We start from the raw sequence: 26,661 nt of genomic DNA on the forward strand, positions 1-26,661 counted from the left end.
ATTTTTTTAAATAAACCAGCAGCACATTGTTCATCTAGCACTGGTTGGTTTTGCCGAGTAGAGGGACAGTGTGCTGTTTTCTCTTGTCTTTGCTGAGTTGTAAGAAAATTGACTCTATGATTGAAGAAATAAAGAAATTAATTGATGACTTATTAAGATGAAAACTAATTTAAAATCCAAAGAAAAAGATTTGTTTGGATCTCTGTTAGATCGGAGTCCAAAACCACATTCACAATTACAGCTTATCACCACAGGTGGTCAGGTGGACGGGCCAAGGAACCAAGCTGGAACATTGAGGTTGCTACTGTAATATAATGAAAGTAAAATCCTGATCATTCTGTGTTATGTATGCTTTAGTTTAATGTAATGTTGAGCGCTGGGTTTGCACTAGTTGCTCTCAAGACACAAATAGTAAATAATTATGTTTGTTTGTTTTTATTATGTTTTTGCGTCTTCTTTGATGATAGCCCCGACATTTCAGTTCCACCTCGACTCTCTAAAGCAGCCTCCGATGTTCTCTGGAGACTTGTATGAGATTTCAGAATCTGTGATGATGGTCGGGACACAGTCTTCAGCCACAAAGTCCAACTGGTCTTCCAAAAAAAAAGTGTCTGTGTCTATTTGTATCCCTGTCGCTCGCATGGACAAGGACGAGGAGCGGTTATTTTATGAAGTTCAAATGAGTAGTTACCTGTATGATACCTCCTCATTTCACTACAAAAATATAATAAAGTGGCAGCTGGCTGGAGGGATGTTTCTTGATATTCTTTTACTTTCCTCGCTCAACAGAACTTGTTAGCTTCCTTTACAAAGTGAAGCATCTCACATAACATTGCTTTCATCTAACACATTTACTGACATCCAAGAAAACTCAGTTCCCTCAACAGTCCTGGCTTACCCTCTGATCTTGCTTCGTAGTACACCCCTCCGGTCTCCAGCGCACCAGCTGATAGCGATATGGTTTGTTTACATGATGTAATGGAAGTGTAAATTTGACGGGTTCAGCGTGGACAGCCAGGGCCCGATGTAACAAAATGACACAGTAGTAGAAGTATGTTTGCATATTGACTGAAAGTAATGGAACAAAAACTTTACTTTCACTTAATGAAAAACGTTTTTATTCCGGTCAAGAATCGGCATCAAATCAACGCCTAAGGTGTGAATAAATCCACCATAATGGTGCATAATAGTAGACTTTCACTACAGTCAGTCATTACAAAATATTTTTCCATTTTCCATGTTTGCGCTGGATGTTTGTACCACAGATATACAGTTTAAATAGTAATGAGTGTTCAGAATCTACACATCTGTTTTCTTTCTCCTGATTCATTTCCAAACTCCATTTTTGTCCCTCTCTCTTTTTCTCTGGTGAGCGTTTTAAATCAGGGTTACAGTGGGACATCAAGCTGCCTGCCTTACTAGCCACAAATTCAGCTACACACACACACACACACACACACTCACAAACACATGTTTGTCTCTGCACACATCTAAACATACTGTATCATTCTCTGTGTGTGTCTCTGTAGGGAGTTTGGCTGGAGGGATCCCGAGCTGCCCGAGGTGATCCAGATGTTGCAGCATCAGTTCCCATCGGTCCAATCCAACGCTGCGGCCTACCTCCAGCACCTCTGCTTCGGAGACAACAAGATCAAATCTGAGGTACAACACACACATACGCACACACATATTTTGGCTCTTGTGCAAACTTTGGAACTTCCAGTAATGAGGGAAATTACTCTACTTCCTCACTGTTCTCTGTAGTATGCAGATAAGAGTGCAGATTGACATAGACAGGACGGCAAGCGGAGACCAGTTGACTGTCTTCCACAATTTTGAATCCATGTCCGACATCTCTCCTCTCGATTTTTTGGCTTCGGAAAAGCGAAAAATATGACACCCCCTCTAAACTTTGCATCCCGTGCCTAGTTACGGTTGCTAACTAAGGATTGGACAGTGGTCGTTCAAGGGAGGGGCTTAGCGAAGGGTCAATTGGGACCAAAATTATCAAAATGAACGTCATGCTGTATCGAACATAAGACATATTTATTTACTGAGGGGTAAACTCCACCAAGCTCCCCATTAGACAGAATGAACTCCTTATTACGCAAACATAACCCAACTCTGAAGACAGCCCCCATTCCTGGAGTCTGTCCTCCTGTCGTTCACAGCTGTCATCGCTCAGTGTCTCCTCACTGTCAACTCAGTTCAGCTCTATTTGACTTTATTAATCTCCCTGGAGCAGTGGATTGGAGGGCAAACAAAGTTCTGCAAACAGCAATCAGCCAACAGGTTTAAAAACAGAGAAGATGAAATTGTTTTGAAGAATGAAGAATGGTAGTATTTAAAGCAGCACGGCAGAAAGTACAACCAACAGGGCAACGTTTTTCTGCCCTTGAGTGAGATGCCTGTTTGGTGAGAGAGACCTGAGGGATGTTTATGGCTGACTACCTGTGGTGTTATTACCTGCATGATTTAAGATCATTTATCCCTGCTTCTGTGTCACTAAGGCAAGACAGAGAAAATTACCTGCCTACTTTGTAAAGGAATAAAACTATGTTCTGGTTTTATATCTCAGATCATTGTCACGTTACGACATTGTATTTTTAAAAAACGCTTTTCAGACAAAATTATTGATTGAAAGACAATGAGCATTTCTGAGGTAGGGTATCTAATTACCCTAGGGTACGCACATCACGTAGGTGCACGATAATCGAAAAAATGGCATTAATGAAAGAAGACGAGCCTGCACACTTCATGCCAAAAATATTCTATTATTACAGCAGTTTGACGGCACACACTCTTTGGCGGCACACTTCCCAGATATCCAGACAGTGTTGCATGTGTGACGTCCACGGTCGGCTCCGGTTGTAACTCTTGATTTTCCTTGCTGACGGTCGCTTTCCTTTTCAGACTGTTTGCCTTCATCTGAGCGTCGAGTTTGTTTCTTTTTCTTTGGATTTTCACTTATTGTTGAAGTTGTATCTGTAGTCATCCATCTTTTCTTTGTCTGTTCAGCCATAGTAGATTACTGTTTACTCGCAACACTTGCAGAGAGCGGAAAAGCAGCCGCTTAGCTCCGCCTACCCTCTCTGGCAGACCAACCACTGCTGGCTGATGGAGAACACGTCACTAACTGGGCGCCGCTTGTGATTTTTTCCACAAAAGTTGCCACAGACACCCAGTCTGTAATACTGTAAATGCAAAGGCTTTCATCAGTGGGCCCTAGGCTCAATCACCATTGTGTTACCTCATTCGGTGATAGATAGTGACTTAACAGACATTTATTTACATGAAAATCTTAGAGATTATATCTTTAGCCCAAAACAATAACTAGTTTAATTATTAATATAATATCCATTATATTATATTATATTATATTATATTATAGAATCACCTGTAGATAGATAGATAGATAGATAGATAGATAGACAGATAGATAGACAGATAGATAGATAGATAGAACATCACAGTCAAGACACCACATCTAACGCTGAATATAAAAATGTTTAGGCACATAACACAGCTGCCTCGTCTCTGTGCCATCTCCTTCACCGAAACGTCTCTCATGTTTTTATAGAAAGCAGCCTGCCCCACATTTTCTCTCTGTCTAGACGCAAAGAAGGAGGGAGGGCTGCAGACAACCAGAGGGCTGATGGGAAAGAAAGTGCAGTTGTGGGCATTTAAATAAAACTTGCATCATTGCCACAGGAGCCACAACGTGCTGTTTATCCTGTTGAAGGAGAAATTATCATTTTACATGATCACATTAAATTTTGTCCATCAGAAGTGGAAACTTCTTGTTCTCTCGAGTTGAATAGACTGAATCTTTGTGTCTTCAGATATTATATAAAGATACAAACAGGTATCCTGGAGGGAATTGACACAATTGTTTGCTCTCGATGTCCCCCTGACTCCTCCCCCGTCTGTCTTCAGATCCGGCGGCAGGGTGGCATCCAGCTGCTGGTCGACTTGTTGGACCACCGGATGACCGACGTGCATCGCAGCGCCTGCGGAGCCCTGAGGAACCTGGTCTACGGCAAAGCCAACGACGACAACAAGATCGCCCTGAAGAACTGCGGAGGCATCCCGGCACTGGTCCGACTGCTGCGCAAGACCACAGACGTGGAGATCCGAGAGCTGCTCACAGGTAAAAAGCACAATTTTACAGCATTATACAGTTACAAATGAAGATTTTCTCTTGCACTAAAGCAAAGGCATCTTTTTTCCAAACCTCATTAACACTACCATGCAGCTGTCAAAGCTAAATGTAAAAGTCTGACCCTGAAAAGCATTATACTGGGGATATAACCGAATCACAGATTCGTCTAATTGCTTCTCATGAGAAAATAGCAGCTTACAGTTCAGCTGCTTGGCAAAAACAGATTGTAAATCAAAAGGGAATGATGCTGAAAACTCCCAATCACTCCCATATGATATCAGCAACAATCTGCATATAAACCCACATATAGTACAAATTTCCAAACACAGAGCATCTAATGATTCTGAGATGGCATTGTGATTTTCCTGTGTCCATTAATGGTGTTTTTTTTGCGCTGGCAGGGCCCGAGACCTCAATTTCTGAGCTCTTCTCATCGCGCTTACTGTTGATAGGTGTTGATATGTTTACTCGCGGTAACTTCCGCTTCCCTCGGTAGTGACCATTAAGTCTGTTTTCTGTCTGCTTTCATTAAAGGAAGTAATACATAGAAATGGCAGTTAACGGTCACTGCAGTGAATCGGATCTTCGAATCTTGTTCAACTGCAAGATGAGTTCATGAGACTCGTTCAGTGACATTTCCGACAAAGAAACGACTCACTGACTCCTCCTCGCTCTCACTCGTTTATGAACGATGACGGCTCCCGTTGCATTCACTGGTCTTCTCATAAAATCATCCCGATATAACAGTTACTTGGCCCAACTTGGTCCGTTACAAAACCTTCTGACACTATTATATCTTACTCATTTTGTTAGCTTGTTCTGTTCGGTTGTCTGTTCGTTATTTACTCTTAAAGCAGCCTTGGGTCCCATGAAAGGCGCTATATAAGTCTAAGATATTATTATTATTATTATTAATAAACATAGTATAGTTTGCGTTCATCTGTCAGTGGTAAACGTCTGTTAATTGGCTTTGTATGCACACCTGAAATACTCCCGCCCCACTTTCGTTCGTAATCGGGTCGTATCGTTCACGAGGACCGTTCTTGTTCAGTGGACGAGTGAGTGACTCGAGGGAGACACATTTGGTCGAGTGATACGTTCCGTCGTTCTCTTAACTAATGACATGGTCATTTGATAAATACAGCCCTCCTCCAAAAGGCTGTTGGCGCGTGCTGACATTGATCAGTCTGGTTTTCTAAAAGGAGGAAGGAAAGGAAGCCGTGATCAGAGTCAGACGCAATTCTGTTGGATGTTAACATCAAGCGAGAGAGAATTTAATGAACGGCAGGAACGAATCAATGCGTGGAATTGAACGGATCATTCAATTCACTAAAAAGATTAGTTCTTTTAGAACGAGGCGTTCATCACCAAAACATCTCTAATGTTACAAAGAAAAAAACAATGGAAAGGAATCTTGTCCTTCATCAGCAGCAGCTCTACAGCTGGAAACTTTACCCTCGGACAACCAAAAGGGTTTGTTTCTCCTCCACCATTGTTGTCGACAAAGTTGATATACGAAGTCATGCCCCTTTTTGATTTTGATTGAAGTGACATTTACGAGCGTGGCGCGGAGATTAACGTGTTGACACGGATTTTGTGTTCCCATCATTGCCGATCGGAGCCGAGGCGATATTACCCAGGTCTACTGCAGAGTCATTTGACCCGGGTCTTAGCGCCGGGTGGTAGCGGGTGTTAGTGAGTTTTTTAACCAGTAGAAAAAGGGCTTTAGTGGCCTGAAAGGTAATTTTTAATTCATTATATGCATTTGTTTAACTTCATTTGAAGTTTGAGCTTCATATTCCCGCAGAGTAATTATTTAAAACCTACAACGTGAACATACAGTCCTACATACAAATATACAGAGCACTTAGATAAATACAAACAGACATAATGATTCCGGTTCTGAATAAGGCACAAACTCATACCAGGATTATTCACTTACCTTCCACCTTTATGACACACAAACACTCAGTGCTGTACACATCCTCTCTCATTTGCACTTCACATTAATATGGTAATGTGCGTACAGACACGCACACACCACTGTTTACCTCCTACCTGTGTCCCAGAACTGTAGTTGAAATTGCTGTTGGCTCGTCAAGCAGAGATTTTGTGCAAAGGGCTACATTTGTATCCACAGCAGGTTTGTGTTTACAGTCAGTAAACACAAATACCAAACACATTGCATAAAATGTATTCAGGACTGTTGGTTTGTGAGTCGCTGCAAGAAAGGCACTGCTTCCACCAGTGTTCTTCACAGCCTACATCCCGGCATCTCCTTTCTAATTGGCATTCACATGCACAGCTCTCACCTCTGGAGGGCGGCTACACGAAGAAACGAAGGCTCGCTTTTTAACACTGATGTACGTTTAAAATCCTCGGGGGGGGTTTATTTCAATCCTGGAGCCAAATGAGAAAAATGGATTTCTCCTTCCAGCGCACACGCTAATAAACACATCTGTGCCACAGGCATGTAAGGAGCATGATCTTTCAACGCTGGACATGTCAGACACCCAGATTTAGCTATGACTTCTTTCTAGGAACATTGAATCAGCAGGTTTTAGCCTAAAGCCTGTACACATGAGACAGTGGTCACTATACTGGCTTCAGGCGGGAGCCGTTTGACAGGAGAGCCAAAGATGTGGCATCAGGCTTTGTTGGTTCATCATGCTTAGGAAGTTCAATTTTTATTGAGGAAACAGGGAAATTCATTGGGTTTAAGCACTGAACGCCAGATCACCTGAAGATAATCCCTCTCCTAAGAAGCTCTCTGTCCTCCCAACACTCCATCATGCCCTAATATTCCCGTCTCATCTTTTACAAATGAAGCTTATTTCTTTGTCTTTTCCTGCGGCGTAAATAACACTGATTGAATGGGTGTCCATTTCTCTTCGGCACATGAAGGTTTTAAGATGTGCTGCAAGCTGTAAACTATAGGAACAATCATTTCATAAGGGAGTTGCTATCATTACCAGCTTCTGAAGCCCTGTATCCCCACGATGTTACTTCCATATGCTATGGATTTGCACTTATGGATTTACATCCAAAGCCAGCCTTTAGAGTCAAGTCAGGAATTGGTGTAATGCTTCTGTAGCAATTTGAGCCACTAAAGGATTGCGCAACTTTTGCGTCTGCTAAACCTGTGCAAATGACACGAAAAGACTCCGCCTCATTCTCTAAGAACACGCAGAGGGTTGAATGCACCTCAAAGTGCGCTGTAGAGCAAACAGCGTCTCTGTGCTCCGGTGCTGCTTGCGCATATTTAAATGAGTCATTTTGCAAACATTCGGGGCAAATTTGACCCCTTTCTATGTAAATGAGACTGGAGGCAAAAAGTACCTTATTCACAAACACCAGTGCTAAAAGCATCGCGCAGTATTATAAGGGCTGTCATGTCAACCACCAAGGAGCGGGGGAGGCTCTGAGGAGCAGTGAGCAGGCCCTCAAGGAAGTCTTTAAGTGGCTGACACGCCCCTTTATTGGATATTGATTGGATGACGTGACTGATCTGATACATCACAATATCCTCAGAGTTTCATACTGGAGAAAAGAAAACAAGACAAAGTCAAAACTTAGCATGTGGCTGACCGCATCAGGTCAGTGTGTGCTTTTCGCTGCGGACGTAGGCGAAGACAGCGGACGAGCAGCGGAGGAGCAGCCCCGCCTACTCCCCGTACAACAGAGATATACACAGAGAGTCGCGTCAGTGGAGGTCCAATATGCTCCATGATGCTCCATTGCGATGTCGCAACTCTCTCTCTCTAAGGCTGTGAAAAGGCTGTGTCACATTTTTTTGATTTCTTTACTGATTCTTTAAAAAACTCCTTTCATTTATTAATGACATTTTTCTTTTCAAGGTGGGTTATTAAGGCCATAAACTTTTACTATTGGTTTAATTAAAGAGATGGAAGAGTCTGTGTGTCTGCAGAAGAACTTTGTACATTAATCATTCACATGATTCAGTCACACGTGAGGACCATCATTAATGAGCGTCGGTTTGATATGAGTTTTGTCATTTTTATAATTTTGTCTAAAACGTAATAACCAGTGTTCAAAAGAGGCCATAATCGTATTACGGGTTATTAAAAAATGAGTGCACAATTTGAACATGGATAAATACCCAAAAGAAATACAGAAGAATAAAGGCTGTGTACCAGTAGAAATGGTTTGTGTGGCTCTAAGCAGGACACAGACTGCTGGTGGCTCTTCATGTGTGGATGTTTGTTACACAGGCTACAGAGAGGAAACACTGCTGCTCTGACACTGTCACCTGTGAGCCTTTGTTAGCATTAGTACATTTCACACCTGGCAGACACAAAAGAACCGACTGACAGCTGATCCAGCCATGATCAAAGCTGCTTCATGTCTCTTGAGGGATGCCTCTCTTCATGCGTCCCTCATTCACCATATTCACACGGCAGCCTTTTCCTGTGACAAAACAGAACAGCGCACACTAACAGATTAATTCACCAACAACCAGAGTCCTACCCTCACAACTGGAAATCTCTCGCGGTCAAACGTGACTTTAGAGTAAACAAAAATGGCGGATGACGGGCAGGAAGACTTGGCGATTATATTTTTTGGACTCATTACTTTCGTTCCATATGACAATCCACGGACTGTGTGCTCGGCTGTCATCGGGGTTCCCCACACACGACACGATAACGGATCGTAAATATTGAACATTTAATATTTACGATTGGAAATCAGTGCGGCCACGACGGCCTTTCCGAGCAGATCGGGGGAAGTAATGTAAGTACTCTTTACATCCCTCATACCACAGGAACATCTGGAGAGATCATCTAGGTAAATGGCAGGTGTGTGACTGCGTCAATGGGATAGACGCTCATGGGATGGACTGAGATGCAAGGAAAATGGACAAAGTAGGGGAAGCCTGGATGCAGTATAAGAGACCTGGGATGTACCCTGAGTGTCCAAACTTATCATCTGTCCTTGCAAACTCTCCTAAAACAAACTGTCCCTGTGTCCTACAGGGCTGTCCTTGAGCCTGTATCCAGTCTCCTAATTATTTACAGCAGTACTTTACATCAGGGTGACATGAGATCCTGGTGAGGGACAAACATTTGAAGTATTATTTGTGCTAATAACAGACAGTCATGAATACTAACACGAGCCTAGCGGTCGAAAAGCCTTATCGGGGGAGTGAAAACTAGAGGTGCAATGTATGACCCCTGTGTGTTCTCCGTATACATGCGTGTTTATGTGTGTGTAGTGAGTTTAGAAAGGGTTTAGGCTTAGCAGAGATGAAAATAAAAGGTTTTTTGTATGCTGCTGGAGTCTTAAAGAAGATTACCATATAAATTAGAGCAGCAATTCAAGGCACGGAGCACAGAAATCCCTCCTGTCACAAATTAATCAGCTGAACGACCGACCGGACGCAGACAGACCGTGCTCTCCTCTCTCAAAGACCCAGAGGAAATAACTCTCTCTCTCTCTGTTTCTCAGCCTCTCTCGCTCGCCCTCTTATCCCTCTGTGGTTGGGTTCTTCATAATTGGTCTCCCCCTCTCTTCCTGTCTCTCTCCTGTCCTCTTTGCCTTTCTCTGTCTCCATTTTTTCACTCCGTCTCTATCTCGCTCACCCTCTCGGCCGTTCCCTCTCTCGCTCTCTCTCTCTCTCTGGTGAGCGTTTTTGAATCAGAATCACAGTGGGAAGTCAAGCTGCCTGCCTAGCTAACCGCAGATCCAGCTACACACACACAGAAGTCTTGTTCACAAACACACTCTCTCACGCGTTTAGTTTGCTTGATGGCACATAAAGTCACAAACAAGGTCGTCGCCCTCTGCTCTTCAGTCTCTCTCCCTCTCTCCTGTTCAGAGCTTAGGATGATTATTTGGAGGGCATGAAGCGGGTTTAAAAGAGCAGACCTTGACTCTACCTTTTGTAGATTAGACGCAGCATTCGACGGAGCTGCATGCATCATTCGCCTAAACTTACCAAACTTAGACCATTTCATATTGTTAACCCACTTGATAGAAAGGCTTTCTTCTTCAGTGCCACTTCAAAATAAAGCTCTGTTAGGAGGTTGTGTTCATTTTGCCTATTTCTGTGTGACCAGGCAGGGCTGGACATAAGCACCGACCTGGTGGCCTGACGGTATGTTTCGTACCCCCCGGGCCAGTAGATAAAGCATTTAACTGGCCCGGTGTGCCAGTAGGATCCACAAGCCCACAATGTGCACAATATAGTAGCCCTCCCGAGATTCACGGTCCCGATGGACGGGACTGATTACTTTGTGTGCCGAATCCTACGGTTATCTCCATTCAATCTCAGCATCACTGCAGGCTACTGCTGTCAACAACACGTTGCACGTTAGTCGCTGCAATACCAATCCTCGAATCCATTCTCATTTGATTGACCCAATATCGATTAACAAATCCCGAGATCAATCTTTAAAAAATTTGTAAAAACATGTCTGATCACTCACGTTTCTGAGCGCTCCTGAACGCAGCACGACTCAGTGCATCCCATCGAAACACGGCAGTGAGGGAGACATGCCCGGACTTGTTTTCTGCACCAACTACCGAGACCTCAGTGATCGCTGGCGGATAGCGTTGGCGTCGGCCTTGGCCGCGAGTGTATTTTCAGCATGTTGTTACAGTATACCTTTCCCCATGTCTTCTTCTTCTTGTTGTGTTTTATGGCAGTTGGCAAACAACGTTATTGTGCAATACCGCCACCACCTGGCATAGAGAGTGGACCAGGATTCTAACTACTGTATACGAAACTAATCATTTAGGGGGGGGGGGGGGAGATTTCCCCATATCTCTTAGTCTCGTGTAGTTTTGTTTGCTTAAAAACAACCATGAGTGAGATGTACAGACTAAAATCTGAAACTGTTCATAAGCTGTCTAACTCATAAAATTGTCCCCCAACACTGATGACCCACGTAACACCGATAGCAGTGAACTGACCTCTGTGCATGCAGACTCTGTGTCACCTGCCTGTAAACTGTAAACATGCACGCAACGCTCCTGCCGTCACAGATAATGTCAGCGGGATGATCGAAGCAGACACACAGTTACGCAAGGTGGCTATAAGTGTGTGTACTCGGCACCTCGTCCCGGTGCACATTAACGCTGTGGCTACTCAGGTTGTGTCTCCGCTATCATCTCAGCTACAAATTCCGCCTGTCTCCGTCCAAGCAGCGCTCGAACATCATTCCAATTTGTCTGCGCTGAGTTTGATAAATAGACTGAATGAGTTATAGATACAATGAAGACCTAACCACCGCAACGTCTTCACTGCTACAACGACTGCTAACCCTGTTTCTGGCACGTTTGTGATGTCAGACGGTGACGCAGCAGAAAAAAGACCAAAAGGAGTATACTCCACTGGCAATGGGGAAAGAGACAATCTGCATTTATTAGCGGGTCTTCCCGGGTCTGAAAAACCCGCGTCAATGCTTTTTTGGTGGGAAAGGGTTAAGTATGTTGCCCTATCTCATTTCCTTTGTTCAGCTTATGTCCATTAGCACACAGACAAGGGCAGGCCAATCCACAAATCAAGTTTATTATTTATTATTTGGTAGAAAAGAGAAAAAAGAAACACACCAGGTTACTCTTTACAGATGAGAGTGTGCCATCTCTTTGTTGTGAATCCCAAACATATACCGTTGCTCCCAGCTCTTGAACTCTTCCCTCTAGCCTGAGACTCTCCGTTCAGGTCGGCTTCTCTACAGAAAGGTCACTCTACCTTTGAGAGCACAGGTCAGGCCTGTCTGTTCTTACCAATTCTACACAACAGTTTTTATGTGATGCCACTGTGCCTGTGCAAGCAGTAGTGTGCCATTAACACATGATAGAGATGTTTATTAGACATATTAAGTAGAGATGCATGATATTTTTGACACGTTATTGGTATCTGCAGATTATGGCTCATTTTTCCGGCGATATTTTCTCACCGCTAAAAAACGCTTTAAGTATGAGTAAATGCTGGATGATTCCCTAAAAAGCTTGACGTAATGCTACAACTTTAACTTGGTGCGAGTGTGCACGTGCAAAGTTATCAACAATATACAAATGAAGACTAAAAACTTTGAATAGAATGAATAGAAGTTAAACAACTTTCACAACTATTAACTAGCAAACAGTTAGCTCACATTCTCTCATTTTACTGGACTTAACAACATCAAACGCGGAAAATACACTACTGGCCTGAGCCACGCTAACAGAGTGTAACATAAGCATCAGAGCAAAACTAACTTACATATTCATGGACGCACACACGATAAAAAGAGTCCGTCAGTGATCACTGATGTCTCCGTAGTAAGTGCAGTAAACAAGTCCGGGCATGTCTCCCTCACTGCCGTGTTTCGAGGGGATGCTGCATTCAGGTGCGTTCAGAAACGTGAGTGATCAGACACGTGACCTTTTGTACAACGCCTCTTCCCTCAAGCGTGAAGAAGGGTCCAAGATGCCTGCTTTATGGCAGTTTTTGGATACGAGTAGGCATGATATCAACTGCACTACAGGGGAGACTTGATGTTCTCTGCTATTAGGTGGAAAAAAAACGTGCCTAATATATCGGTATCGAAATCGACAAAAAGGGTTGGAAAATATCGGCATATCGGCAAATTGTGCATCCCTAATATTAAGAACATATTGGTTGTTTGTTGTTTGGTGGTTTTTTAATTTGTTTGTGGTTTACTCACAAATACAGACAAACACACACACAGCTGGAAAGCTTTTCCGTGTTGCACCTGCAGGTAAACGTGCATTCATTTCAGTCAGGGACCCGACAGCAGCAAAGTTTTACTGTTGGTTCCCACGATGCGTTGCAGGGATTTTGCTCCGATTTTATGTGTAGATTTATGTGATTTTTTTGGAAAAACCATACTTCCATCTTTCTAAAACTCCAAAACTCTCCAGCAAAAAATATCAAAGATCCAACCAAGAACCAACGAAATGTATCTCGTTTGGAGGGGTGTTATTAAGCAAATAGAAAAAGAGCAACAAAATACCCAGTGACTATAGAAAACTATTCATGCATATCATTTACAAAGTGGATCAAACGGGGACAGGAGCCCCAAACAAACACTTTGGGACCAATAAAAAAAAAGGTATTGAGGTGAACAAGGAGATGTTCTGTTATGTTACAGAAGAAAGTAAGATGATGGTGGAATGAAAATATGGTGTAAATGAGGCACAGGAAATGGCTTCAGAGACAAAGAAAGATAGCAAACATACTCATTTCCCCTGCCTTCATACAATAGTGCATTCATAACCTCCTGCTGCCTCTCATGATGTAAGGCTGAGGCAATTAACCTCCTTCATCTGTCACTCCCGGCTGTGTGTATGTGTCGCTGTGTGTCCTTCTTGGAGCTTGGATGTGTGTGGTGTGTGTTTGTCTGCGCATGCATGTTCGCCTGTATTAGCATGCACGTTTCTTTTGCGTGCTCGAGACGGTCAAAGATAAAACCCCTCTGCCTTTCACCTCAGGGAGATGATGTCATTCTCTGCACAGCGAGAAGTGTCGCTGGCAAACAGCTGACTTTGCTCAAGATATTAAAAAGTCATCTTTTTCTTGCAGCTGCAGCATGACATCATGCATCATTCCTAATATTTCACATGATAAACTGTATGGTGGTTAAAACGCAGTGATTTTACCTGAAAAAGATGCATTATAGGTTCGTCCTCCACAGTGGGAGATTATGCTTGCTTATTACCTATTTTAGATTTCTTAGTGTGGGTTGACGCTGCGGGCCGCAGCTGAAATTCGGCCTGGATTTTAGTAGCTCATCAAGAGGTTTACAGACTCTGTACAAAAACTCCGACTTTGAAAACCTCTTCCCACTTCAATTCAATCAAATACACAGATGTCCCGCACCCTCCAATACGAAATACATTCACAGCAATGTTGCAGCAACCTCCATTGACAGGTCGGGTCAGTTATGCTATACGCTAGTTGAGCTAAAGTGAGGAGTTGTTATTAGCAGCCTGTTTCAGTTTTTCTTACAAGCTGATTTAGATTTTGTAATATTGTGGGGGAAAAACTGGAAGAAGTGTCTTTGACTTCAAAGACAAAAACACACGACCTTTGCTGACTCACTGATGTAAAAACCAAGCTAGAATTATTACATGTCACACCCATGGCAAGGTTATTATAAAATGTGCGCGCCTTCTTTCCAGATAAAATGAGACGGAGAGAGAAGACACTTTAGCTAACATGACAGTCCCAGCTCATTACTGTCACTAAGCCAGAGGGTAGTTTTTTAAACTCCTTCTGACCACAGACACTTGCCTCGTAAACACACAAGTCCAAACAGCTGATGGCGTTAAGTCTGATTTGTCGAGGGGGCAAAGGTGCACACACATACATACACACACACAGGAAATTCATTGTAACCCACAAAGACAGATAACTGAAGCTGTAATTACACAGTCGCTTTTGAGCTGAGGGTAAGCAACCCAACTTTAAAGCTAGTGTGGAAACGCACACGGATCTAGGATGTTTTACTAGAGCTATAATTACACCATAAAAGAGAGGGGGAGTTAATACCCACAGCACAATGGTTGGACACTTTTAAATGCACAAACATGTAATTATGTGAGTACATAGATTAGGACATGTTGCAAGACAAAGGTAAGCAAGAATTTAAATGTTAATAATGTCTCAAGGTTACCCCAATTTGTGTGCATATGTGTGTGTAAACTACTCAAGAAATCAAGAATTTGGCAGAAAAATCTGATGATTTAACTTCTCCGTCCTTTTTGAAAGGCAGATTGTGTGTGTGTGTGTGTGTGTGTGTGTGTGTGAGTAAATCTCTAAAGCATTTAGTCGAGACAATTGTCAGTAGGGATGGATACCGAAACGTTTAATTTAACCTATTTAACCTAAGTAACCATCTCTAATCTGCAAAAAGATTAACACGTTCGTCTTTGATGCATATCCCAATCCAGAAGAGAGATCTCTCTCGCGGAGCCTGTGCGCAAACAATGGTGATGAGAATGTTTTGTTCGTGTGTTAAAATCAGCACTCCTATTAACTTATTTTGGTGCTTCCAAAACACTTTTATTAGCATTTTGGATGTCATGCAAAAGTAGTTTTATAATTAACTTTTTAGATTTGCAATTTTATTATTTGAATTTTAGATACATTTTGAACATACGTGAATATATTTGTTATAACCATGTCGTACCATACTAACATCAAACATGAGTTTAATACTGCAAACATTTTATTGGGCACCCATTTGATTTCCCAGAGCTCAAATCACCACCCGTGTGTTCCTGGGACTCACTACATTGAAAACATATCAACATCACTGCTATACACAAACCCTTGTTGTTGTTTTTGTGTTTGTGTTTGTTTTTGTTTTTTTCAAATTAACAAAACAATTTTGCACTATTGTCCCCATATTTATATTTTACTGGATTCTGGATAGCTGCCCTATGAAGCTCTGTCTATTTAGGGTGCTCTTGTGCATTCAACATCAGAGAAACTAAATAACATAACATAAACTATATAAATATGTAAGGTGTGATTAATCAGCTTTCAGACCGATAAAATAAAAAAATCTGGTTTACATGTCAAACGATAAGTAATTAATCTCTATCAAACATCATTTACTTTGGAACAGTCAAATGAGTATTGATGTATTTTCTTTTTTTTTTTTTATTATTTATTTATTGATCAAATTTTCAGCAAAATAATAATACATTTAGAGTTGCCAATTAACCTAACAAGCATGTCTTTGGAAGGAACTGTGGGTAGAAACCGGAGCACCCGGGGAAAACCCACACTGACAAGGGAGAACATGCAAACTTCACACAGTAAGGCCCCCCGCCGGATAGACTGGAGGCTTCTTTCTGTGACAGGTCAGTGCTAGCCACTGACTCACCGTGCTAACCTAAAAAAAAATCATTCAATCTGGGGACGTCTTTGTTTTAATTTGGAATGGCCAATCAAAAGTGTAGGTTGCTGAGAGTTATGGAGATGTTAAACGATTTCTAAATCGAGGAGATGTGCACGAGCAACATCGATTGTTTCCTCTATTGAGCACTACGTTTACTTTTTCTTGCTCGCTAGCTGTTGGCTTTAAGAGGTGGAATAGGTGTTAAGAGTTGTATCCTCTGACATATGGTCTTATCTTCAATGGGAGGTAGGGGGGGAGCCTTTGACAGGCCTATGGTCTGAGAACTTGTCTTTTGGGGGACCAATGGGAAGCGAGTGTGCCTTGATGCGCTCTCAGGCTCATTAGGGCCGTTTGGTTTCTCCTTCGAGGGCACATTTTTAGAAATGGGAGGCAAAGGGGTCTGCTTGGATCGTTCGTTAAAGATCAGCCTGAGCTTCCTCACTTCAACTGTCAGGTTCGTGTTCTCCTCTTTAACACGATTAAACTCTCTCTCGTACGCTGTGGCGATTCCCTTTTTCGCTTTCAACTCCATCTCAAGATGTCTGTTTCTCCACCTACACGTCTGAAGCTCGTGTATTAAGTCGGACTGACTCTGTTTCACCATGTCTACGAGCATGTCAGTCTCGTCCCTATCCTCCGTCGGCTGTTTTTTCTGCGTGTTATTTTTTCTCCCACACATCTGGAACGCGCGATACTGCTCATTAATCAACTTAACTAAGGTTCGAGAATGTGTTTTCCCTCTTCTTATTTCTCGCCGTGCCTTGATACGCAATCGGGTACCTGTTTGCAGCATTTTCGTTGGTGCGATGCGACATTCCTCAAGCCTCGAGTTTTGCAGCTTGACAGACTGGTTTTCCTCAGAAATTTCTCTGATCAACTCTTCTCGCCTTGATTTCTCAACATGGAGCAGGTCGATTCGAGTTTGCATCTGTGTTACCTGTTCTTGGCAGTGCACTACTTCTTTTTCCAAGCTTTCCTTTTCTGTCTCCACCTCGTTCAGCTTTTTCTCAGCCAGTAATTTGTCCTTGTCAGTAGAGGCTAAATAGCTCTCATGTAGTGTCCTTGATTGTGCCAGCTGAACCTTTAGGTCTTCCGCCTGGTGCTTTGAAGACTTATATTTGCTCTTAATCTCGGTCAGCTCTGTCTTCATTGCATTCTTCTTTAAGCGTTGTGCTTTGTTTTGGACTGTCAGTTCTTGAATTGTTTCGTTCCTCTGATCTAGTTCCGTCTGAACCTTGAATAAGTTCTAAAGGCTGAGGTTTCTCTCAGACCTGACGGTCTCAGTTTGAAATATTTGCTTTCTTTGACGGTTCTCTAACTCCGTAATCAAATTTCTAAGGACGTTTATCTCCTCTTCTTTGGTATGATCTACCCTGGCGATTCTTCTCTCCTTTTCATCAAGCGTACTTTTCAGATTATCGTAGAACTGATATCTCGTTTTCAGTCTAGTGATAGTGTTGTCCCTTCTCCCTAATTTCTTTTTGAGCTCTTCATTGCTCAGTGCCAGGGTAGCCTTTTCTTCATTGAGTTCAGCAACTTGGTTTTCAAGCGTCTTGTTTGATATTGTTAATGCCTCAATCGCATTGTTTAAAGTAACTCTCTCCTTTGTCAATGAATCTATTATTGTCACGGAAACGTCGTCGCGTTCTTTGGCTTGGTCAAGGTTCTTCGCTTGCTCTGCTTTGGCTTTTTGTAAATCCTCTCGAAGAATATCGATTTCCTTGTATCGTTTATGTGTACAGCAAAAACACAGACTTATGAGATTTTAAATACAGTTACTTTTCTTTATGGCTTACGTCATCAATACCATAAAATATCAGGGAGATGGACTGACTGTAAAATTGGCAAAAGACAGCAGTTGATTGAGTTTTCACCCACTGTCTCCCTGTTCTTTAGGTGTGTTGTGGAACCTGTCATCCTGCGACGCCCTGAAGATGCCCATCATCCAGGATGCTCTGGCTGTTCTGACAAATGCTGTGATCATCCCCCACTCGGGCTGGGACACCTCCCCTCATACACAGGAGGACCGCAAGCTGCACCTACACTCCTCCCAGGTTCTCCGCAATGCCACGGGCTGCCTCCGGTCAGTGTCACTGTTCTTGCAATGTTTTTATTTGTCATGCACCAGTGAGAAAAAAAATATACATACCTAATTTAAGTCACATAGTATTAGCTAACAGTGTTCAATGTGACAAGTATTGTGCTTACATATTTCCTCACTTTGCTGAGATGTTTTGCGGTTCACAGTCAGCTATTTCCAACCACATCCAAACAGTCTCAAATTAGTCTCTCGTAGTTCACAGCAGTGTTATTTTTAGGTCGCATTCTGTGTTATTTTTATCCCCGTGCACACAGAGAAATGACAGACTTAGCTGCATTTAAGATGACTCACCACTTGGCTTTAGAACTGCAGTGGCTTCTCATTGTCTCACTGTGACACATTTTGTGTTGTTTAGCACTGTACTCCTGCACGTTGGATATTTAAAAGTAAAAACAGTATCTATAAAATGTAGGCGGTAATTATGTTTTCACTTCATTAACAGTTTACAGTTAGCATAGAAGGCAGACAGTGTCAGTCTTGATGGATGCAGCTGTTACCTCACACAGGCCACCAAAGAATGATTGCGTATCACATTGAAACAAACAGAGAAGTGCACTAAAAACACTGTAGCTTGTGTGTTGAAACACGTAGACACACATAGAGTAGAGAGAGAGCGGGATAATGTTTGTGTTTCTCCGTACCAGAAGTAGTTCTAGGAGGAGTTCAATCAGGAGAGACTTCATTAAGGTGAACAATTATTTATTTACAAATTTGGAAAGAATGAAATGTGCAAAGTCTTGGGCGATTTGCTCCCACCTATTGGTTTGTGGACCCCCCTTTAAAAGCCTTGGCCATATTGTATTTTTTGGAACCAGAAGTGACTATGTTTGGATTATTTTTTTTATATTTAACCTTTATTTTACCAGGAAATAATCCCAGTGAGATACAAGATCTCTTTTACAAGGGAGTCCTGGCCAAGACGGCAGCATAAAAACAACAGACTAAAGACCGCAACATAAAAGTTTCAAGTACAGGACAGACAACAGGACACTTGCATTCACTGGTCAAATGCTCCCTAATTCGGCTTTTATAGTCATCCGAGCTAATTAATTGCTCCAGTTTGAGGTGACCCTGTAGCTCAGACCAAGATGAGGGAGCAAAGACATTAAAAGCACTTTTACTGAAGAGTTCGTGGAATGACAAACATGATATGTGACCAGAGGCTGCGGCCACTGAGAGTTTTAGGAGACAATAGAGAACATAAGTACGAAGGCAGTTCATGTAGTATCGTCTTGTAAAGAAAGATGTACCAATGTTCCGTCCTGCGATTATATAATAGACAAGCCAACTTTCTCATACAAAATGCAGTGATGGGTGCGGAAACCCAAACCACACATGAATCGCAACGCCGCATGATAAAGAATATCACCGTAGTCAGTAACTGATAAAAATGTTGCTTGAATGACTTTATTTTCTTGCAACAAAAGAAAAACGGCGTTTGTTTCTATAGAAACAAAAAAAAGCATGTCAGGGAAGATGCATATTTCAGTCGCAGCTAGCGAGCTAGTCACAGCCAGGCCCTTGGTGTGCCCTGCTTTGCCTGCAAAAAAACTTTCTGCAGACCAAAACATTACTATCACCTGAAATAGTAACAAACTGTATGTTTGCATAGCTACCAGTCTGCTTCCTTGACTACGTTTGCATCCCTGTCTGCAAAGTTGTCTGGCTTTGCGTGTGTGTGTGTGTGTGTGTGTGTGTGTGTGTGTGTGTGTGTGTGCTTTCATGCCACTGTCTGTCTCTCTTACAACGTGTGTGGGCCATTAATCTCAGCTGCAAATGGTCTCCTCACCTGTTCTCTGTGAAAATACACTACACGTATTGGGCGCTAACAAAGGCCTTGCTTGCTTTCCATACAGTTGGTGTGAGTGTGTGTGTGTGTGTGTGTGTGTGTGTGTGTGTGTGTGTGTGTGTGTGTGTGTGTGTGTGCGTGTGTGTGTGTGTGTGTGTGTTGCAAGAGATAGCTTTGTGTGGATCAGCTCCCTAAACTCGAAGGGCTAATTCATCTTTCTCATGCCTCGTTAGGGAATGCTGGGAGTCTGATTAAAGATTGAGTATTTGGTGGCGGGTTGTTATATGGCCGGCCACCTGCTCTCTCGCTCTGTCTCTCTCTCTCGCTCTCTTTCTCCCATTATCCTACTCGCTTTCTCATTTTCTCTTTTTTCCCTTCAGTCGCTCCCTTCTTCCTCGCTCCGCCTTCATCTCGTTCTATTTCTCCACCTCTTCTCTCTCCATCATATTATCTCCCGTCTGTCCCTTTCTTCTCCCGTCTCGCCCCATCTCGGCCTCGCTGTCTGTTCCTTTCACACACACACTTTCTGCCTCTGCTTACTCACTGCTCGTTTCACTCCCCGTGTGCACATATGCTGCTGTGCCAACAAACAGGAAGTGTGGAAACTTGTTCTGCTAGAAAGCTGAGTATGAATGATGTGCTTTGAATCTGCTTGATCTTGTGCCGATGCTGGTTAACTCGGTTTGTTATACACTATACAAGCTGATTAGAGACAACATTAATAACTACCAGACGTTTAAAAGATAGAAATGCACTCATCTCTCCCTGACACATGAGAAATTAGCATTACTAGTATTTGATTTCTTTCTAGATTACCCAGTGCATTTAAAGTACATTCACATAGTGTGAATATTAAATGACATAAGGGCCGAAAGGTGGGTCCTGCTTAATTAACTTATCTATACGTTCCCTTCATTATTTCATATTCGTGCTTACACGTGGCTCCAAGTGCTGTTAGCAGCGTAAAGCAACTGAGAGGTGCGTTGGGATTTACCGACGGAGCATAGCATCGTGCCGGAAAGGGGGGCGGAGATTAGCGTGTCGACAATGCCGATAAGTACCCAGGTCTACTGCAGAGTCCTTTGATCCGGGTCTGAATGCCGATTGTAACCTTTCCCACTGAGCAAAAAAGCCGGGTGTTAGCGGGTTTTTTGACCAGTGGGAAAGCGGCTTTAGAAAGTATTACTTGCTAGTCGGGACCTCTCTTTTTTAAACCCTGGTCCCTGAGGTGGAATCACACTCAGTACTTCCATAAATCCTTCGTCCCTGAGAAAAGTCCCTGTGGTTCAATCGCAGAAATAGTTGTAAAGTAACTCTCTGCTGTTTTTCACTGTTAATAAACAGCTTCAGGTGCAGCACCTACAGACTCAGGACAGGTGTAGGGGTGGATTTCAACAGAAAAAGACTATTAGACTTAAGACTACTAGATTATATTAGATTAGGTATCCGTATAACAATCCTAATTAAAATCCAATTTATATAATTATAAAGAAAGGAAACGTCTCTCACTGTTACCTAAAGAGAGTTGTTTCTGTCGGAGCAGTTTTTCTCACAGCAGCAGCACACTCAGGATTAATCAGATTCTGTTCTGTTTGAAAGCTCCACAAGTAAACACGACCTTTTTTCCAGCAGCGTTTTTTTTTTCTTCATTATTTATATTCGTCACACTGAATGATCATAATGAGAGATAATCTGCAGCTCTGTTGCCTTGCAAGGGGAACGCTTCAGTGTGATTAATTAGGCCAAATTCATTAAGGTTAATAGAATTGAATGGATTATCAGGGGGTTTTCAAATAAAGGAAATGTTAAAAAGAAGTATTGTTTGTAAATTAGTAAAAGTACAAATCAGCTGCTTTTATTTTAATACTTATCTGCTTATTTCCCTGGTCATATGACGCTCTGTACAGGCGACTTTAGCACCTTGTTGTGTGTGTATTTGTGTATATAATCAAATAACTGCCAGGGGAGTTGAAGACTAGTTTAAAATTAAACTAGTTTGACTTAAAAGTTTGATAAGTAGGACTTAAAGTCTGGATCGTTAACCATGTATGACCTCAACTATCAAATTATTTTCAGAAAATTACATTTTCGAGTCTTTTTTGAGCCTTCAGACGAATAAAAACAAGTTTTAATAACACATTGCATGTATGAGATTTGTTTTGTATCGTATTTTTTCTTTATAGTTAGTTCTTATCATGCTGTTGAGTTTATTTTTAATTAGTTATTTGATGCTGTAAAAAGGATGATTGACAGCTCTGTTGACCAATCTGTTCTGGATTAGCCAAGTAGAGGAGGAACGGCGAGAGGAGCCGTAACTAAAACAATCACTACAGTCATTGAAGCTTCCATACCTGTGAATGTTTGCTTCAGACCAACACAAAGAAGCTGTTCTGCTGTTAAACACGCTGGTGTGCGCAATCTTTGCAGTTGTTTACGGTAATCTAAGTGTGTGTTTTGGTTAGGGGAAGTGGCTACTGCGGCTCCACCCGATCTCTACTGCGCAACTCTGGCTCCAAATGACGTCACCATCACAGGATGGCAGCGCCTATCACGGGGGCTAATTTGGCATCAATTTCGAGAGTAGATGGAGTCACATGGCATAAATGACAAAACAAACGAGAGGAAAACTCGACCATGAAGCTTCTGATGTTTTTCTTGTATTTGGCCATCTCTTGTGTCACCCCTTTTTGTTGCTCTGTCTTGTACCTTTTCATACAATGTGACAAGTAAGTGACACGTCTTTTTGTAGTCAACAGTGAGAACAAATTAGAGGCATCTCCCTGTATCCCACTTTTCGGCCCATCCAGCCGAGGCAGACGGCTGCTCAACATGAGTCTGGTTCTGCTCGAGGTTTCTGCCTGTTAGAAGGACGTTTTTCTGCCAATGTGCCGAATGTTGTTAAGTGCTACTCATGGCGATTCATGTCGGGTCTCTCTCTAAATAACATAACAAATAGTACAGTCTAGACCTGCTCTGTGTCTTGAGATAACTTTAGTTATGATTTGGCGCTATACAAATAAAATGTGATTGATTATGACATCATTCTGAAACATACACACAAATACACAGTGCACCACACCCTGAACCTTCAACACAGACTTGATCATGAAGTGTGAAAATAATTCAGCTTTGGCAGCTTGGTGCCATTTTTCACCGACACTGAGGGCACAGTCATCTTTAATTGTCTGACATTTAAAGGGCATTACGCTCAAACTCGCTGTCACACAAACAGGCACACACATGTGACAGTGAAACATATCAAATATGTTTGCACACGCACGCACACACACACACACACACACACAAACATATACACACACACACACAGAGCTACAGGAGAATTCAAGTTCTTTGTATTCCTTATTAGATATTCTGTAACTTGGCTTTATTTTCGCCATCACTTGTACTGTTTATTGATGAGGTGTGTGCATGTGTGTCCCTGTGTGTAACAGGAATGTGAGCTCTGCAGGCGAGGAGGCCCGGAGGAGGATGAGGGAGTGCGAGGGCCTGACTGACGCTCTGCTCTACGTCATCCAGACCGCCCTGGGGAGCAGTGAGATTGACAGCAAGGTAACTCTCTCACACACATACAGCCAGACGCCACAGGCACACACACACTCACACACACACACACACATACAGCCGACAAAACATCACCTGAATAAAAACTCAGACACACACACAATGATAGAAAATGATGTGCGTGTGTGTCGCCGTGTCCCAAATATTTGTGTTTCTGTTTGCTCTGTAAACATGTGGATCGTTGTGATTACTATGCTAAAATGTTACATACATTTACATGAGTTAGATGCAAATGTGTTTTATCTGTGTCTTTGCAGGCCGTATGTTTACACTGTATATGAATATTAATTTGTATAAGTGGTTTAACGGTGGTTTTTATGGTAATGATGAAAACGTGCCCGCCACAAACTGCACGCTGTAAGAAATGAAGGCTTGGTTGTGTGTGTGTGTGTGTGTGTGTGTGTGTGTGTGTGTGTGTGTGTGTGTGTGTGTGTGTGTGTTGGGTGGAGAAGTTTTTAATCCTTAGAAATCCTTTACAAGATCAAAGTCTGAGACTGTCGACTGCACAGCCACACACAACAATAGGATTAGAGGGTGTCCGTCTGCATTATGCACATGTGTGTCTGTGTATCCATGTATTATGTATGTTCGTTTGTTTGAGTGTGCCTGTGTACATGTGTCTACAGTCTGTCCTTTCTTTAGTTGGACTGATTGCTGTCTTTCTCTCTTTCTCCAAACACTCCTTCTCCCTCTGTCTTTCTTTTCTTTTTCTGTTTCTTCCGTCAGACCGTCGAGAACTGTGTGTGCATCCTGAGGAACTTGTCGTACCGCCTGGCTGCGGAGACGTCTCACAGCCAGCAGGGGGGGTCGGAGGAGCTGGACGGTCTGCTGTGTGACACGGGCGGGAAGGACGCAGAGAGTTCTGGATGCTGGGGCAAGAAGAAGAAGAAAAAGAAGGGACACGATCAGGTGGGAAGACAGGAGGTTAAAAGATGGCGGCGTTTTAACATAATATTTTCTTTCTGTGTTTATTTTTTGTTAGATTTTCTCTCAGTTTCCTCTTTAAATTTTTATCTTAAAGTGCTTCTTGCTAGTGCCTCACCTGCATCAGCCTTATGTTCTTAGGATTTGTTGTTTGGCAGAGTGTTCCCAAAGTGCTGTAAATCTATGCATATATATATAGTAGATTCCTCTTTGTCCAATACCTGTAAACAGTCCTCTGATGGACATCCAGACAGGCTTACGGACTGTGTTTAGTCTCAGTTGAATTAAACTGTCCTCTATTAGCCTAGTCTCTCAGACATACTGTAAAATGCGGTGTATAAGAGGGACTTTTAATACATGTTTTTTCATCTAAAAAGTGGACTTACAGATAAACATACAGTTTCTGTGGTTCCGTCACCCCGTCCATACTCGCATTGTTTACATTTAGATAATTTTGTTCAAACTTTATTGAATACTACTTTAATATACGAACATTTGTTTACATTTAGTGCAGGGTTGGACCATTACGTTTGCATACGTCACCGACTTGGCTATGAAGCAATTACCGAAGGAAAGTCTGCTGATTTGCGGACTCACGGAAAGTCCACAATTTGGCATTGAAAAGTCCGCGTCAGAGCCCTCACACACTTGGTGATTTGACGGTGAGACAGCACAAAGCACTTGCACACTTACCGGGAATGTGCCTCAAAGTGCGTGAGTCAGTGAGAGTGGAGATCGGGATTTAGCCAATCAATGTTACCGTAGGCGGAGCTTGACCGCCCAGGTAGCTAGCTGATTGCAAACTCGACATGGCGAGAACAGACCATAGGCTTTAATTTGTGTGTGTTTTGAATGTGTTTCAAATAAAAATACATTGAAATAGTGTTGAAATAACTTATATACACATTTTCATTAATAAATAGCTATGGTCCCGTGCCACCGTGAGTTCCCCGAGCACACACACAAACACAGCAGACAGATCACTTACAGTTTATACCTTCTTTTATTATCTCCTGCAGCTTCACACACTATAAATAAACCGATCGCTCTCCAACCATGCGCCTCCGCTGCCTGGCTTCTTTACCACACCGGCCCGATCTCCAACTCAGGAAGCAGTTGAACAAAACATTATCTTCGGCGCATCGCCAAGCTTCATCCGTCGCCGTGACTTCCTTCCTCATGTGTGGGAGCTCAACCTGAGGTCCAGCACACTAGTGCAGAAAAAGGGAGAACATTTTTTTTTCCTTATAGGTGACAATCAGCACAAGACATAGGTGATAAAAACTTTGATTCAATGGAAACTTGGGACAGGAAGTATTTGTAGTGAACAATTTGGACTACAAAAACACTCAAGTGGTCGCCAGTGTGCCCAAACCAATATTTACACAAACAGAACGAAGACAGAGGAAGCAACGTCGGTGCCAGAGAACATCAGATTAGACGAATCGATTCAGGCTTCCCAGGTCTCATGGTATTATTTTATCACACAGCCAGGACATAGATAAGAAAACAGTGCTTGGAAAGAGATCTCTCAGGAAATGAACCACTTCATTTTGCGCCGGTGTAGCGCCAGTTGCAGAAAATGACCGCCCAATTAAAGCTGAGTGTGTAGATTGATGGCTTGAGGTTGAACAGGCCCCGTATGTGAACGCTGCTTTATCAGAGGAGGATTGAACCAGCAGGAGCGTTGCAGCTGGGTGCAGAGGTGGCAGATGGACATTCTCTCTGTGGAATATGAAACCATTTCTTGTACACTGGTGGCTTAGCCAGTTACATCGGTCTTAATATTCCAAATGTCAGAGAAACGCCGGGTAATCAATCAACTAGTTGAGTTTCATCGAGGGGACAGATTCAGTCTTTGCTGTGTCCTGTTGGTTTGTAAGTTGTGCTTTGATTGTTGACTTATCTCACAGCGTGTGCTCCTCTGCCTCTCCCTTTGTCTTTCCCACTTATTTCATATTATCGTACAGGATTCGAGTGAATAGATAACAAACCTCTACACACAGAGTATGTGTTGTAGGAGGAATCTGCCTTTGTTTGTTTAAAGCTTTGTCTTTACTGGTTGGTATTCCCTGTCAGATATCCCCACCAGGATGGTTATAAATACAATAATCTTAATTAAGGTAGAGAAAGAAGTTGTTCATTCTAAAGTGTCTATTATGTATTTCAAAAAGCCCTGTTTGCAAAGGTTTAACTTGAGACTGCATGTGATTTACAAATCCAGCCC

At 42.5% G+C, this 26,661-nt stretch overlaps 1 protein-coding gene across 3 annotated transcripts in view; it reads left to right on the top strand.

Moving 5' to 3' along the window:
* ctnnd2b (catenin (cadherin-associated protein), delta 2b) overlaps window positions 1-26,661 on the top strand; it is a 200,002-nt gene that overhangs the window by 146,917 nt on the left and 26,424 nt on the right. For all 3 annotated transcript variants that reach the window (XM_069684388.1, XM_069684389.1, XM_069684390.1), the window contains 5 exons: window positions 1,530-1,662; window positions 3,937-4,150; window positions 17,935-18,121; window positions 23,381-23,498; window positions 24,237-24,419. In XM_069684388.1, the coding sequence (XP_069540489.1) occupies window positions 1,530-1,662; window positions 3,937-4,150; window positions 17,935-18,121; window positions 23,381-23,498; window positions 24,237-24,419 (835 nt within the window). The remainder of the gene's footprint in view (window positions 1-1,529; window positions 1,663-3,936; window positions 4,151-17,934; window positions 18,122-23,380; window positions 23,499-24,236; window positions 24,420-26,661) is intronic.

This window comes from Semicossyphus pulcher, unplaced genomic scaffold (genome assembly GCF_022749685.1).
Source record: "Semicossyphus pulcher isolate SPU_LCO1_2020_fin unplaced genomic scaffold, fSemPul1.0.p SCAF_7, whole genome shotgun sequence".
Taxonomy (NCBI): domain Eukaryota; kingdom Metazoa; phylum Chordata; class Actinopteri; order Labriformes; family Labridae; genus Semicossyphus; species Semicossyphus pulcher.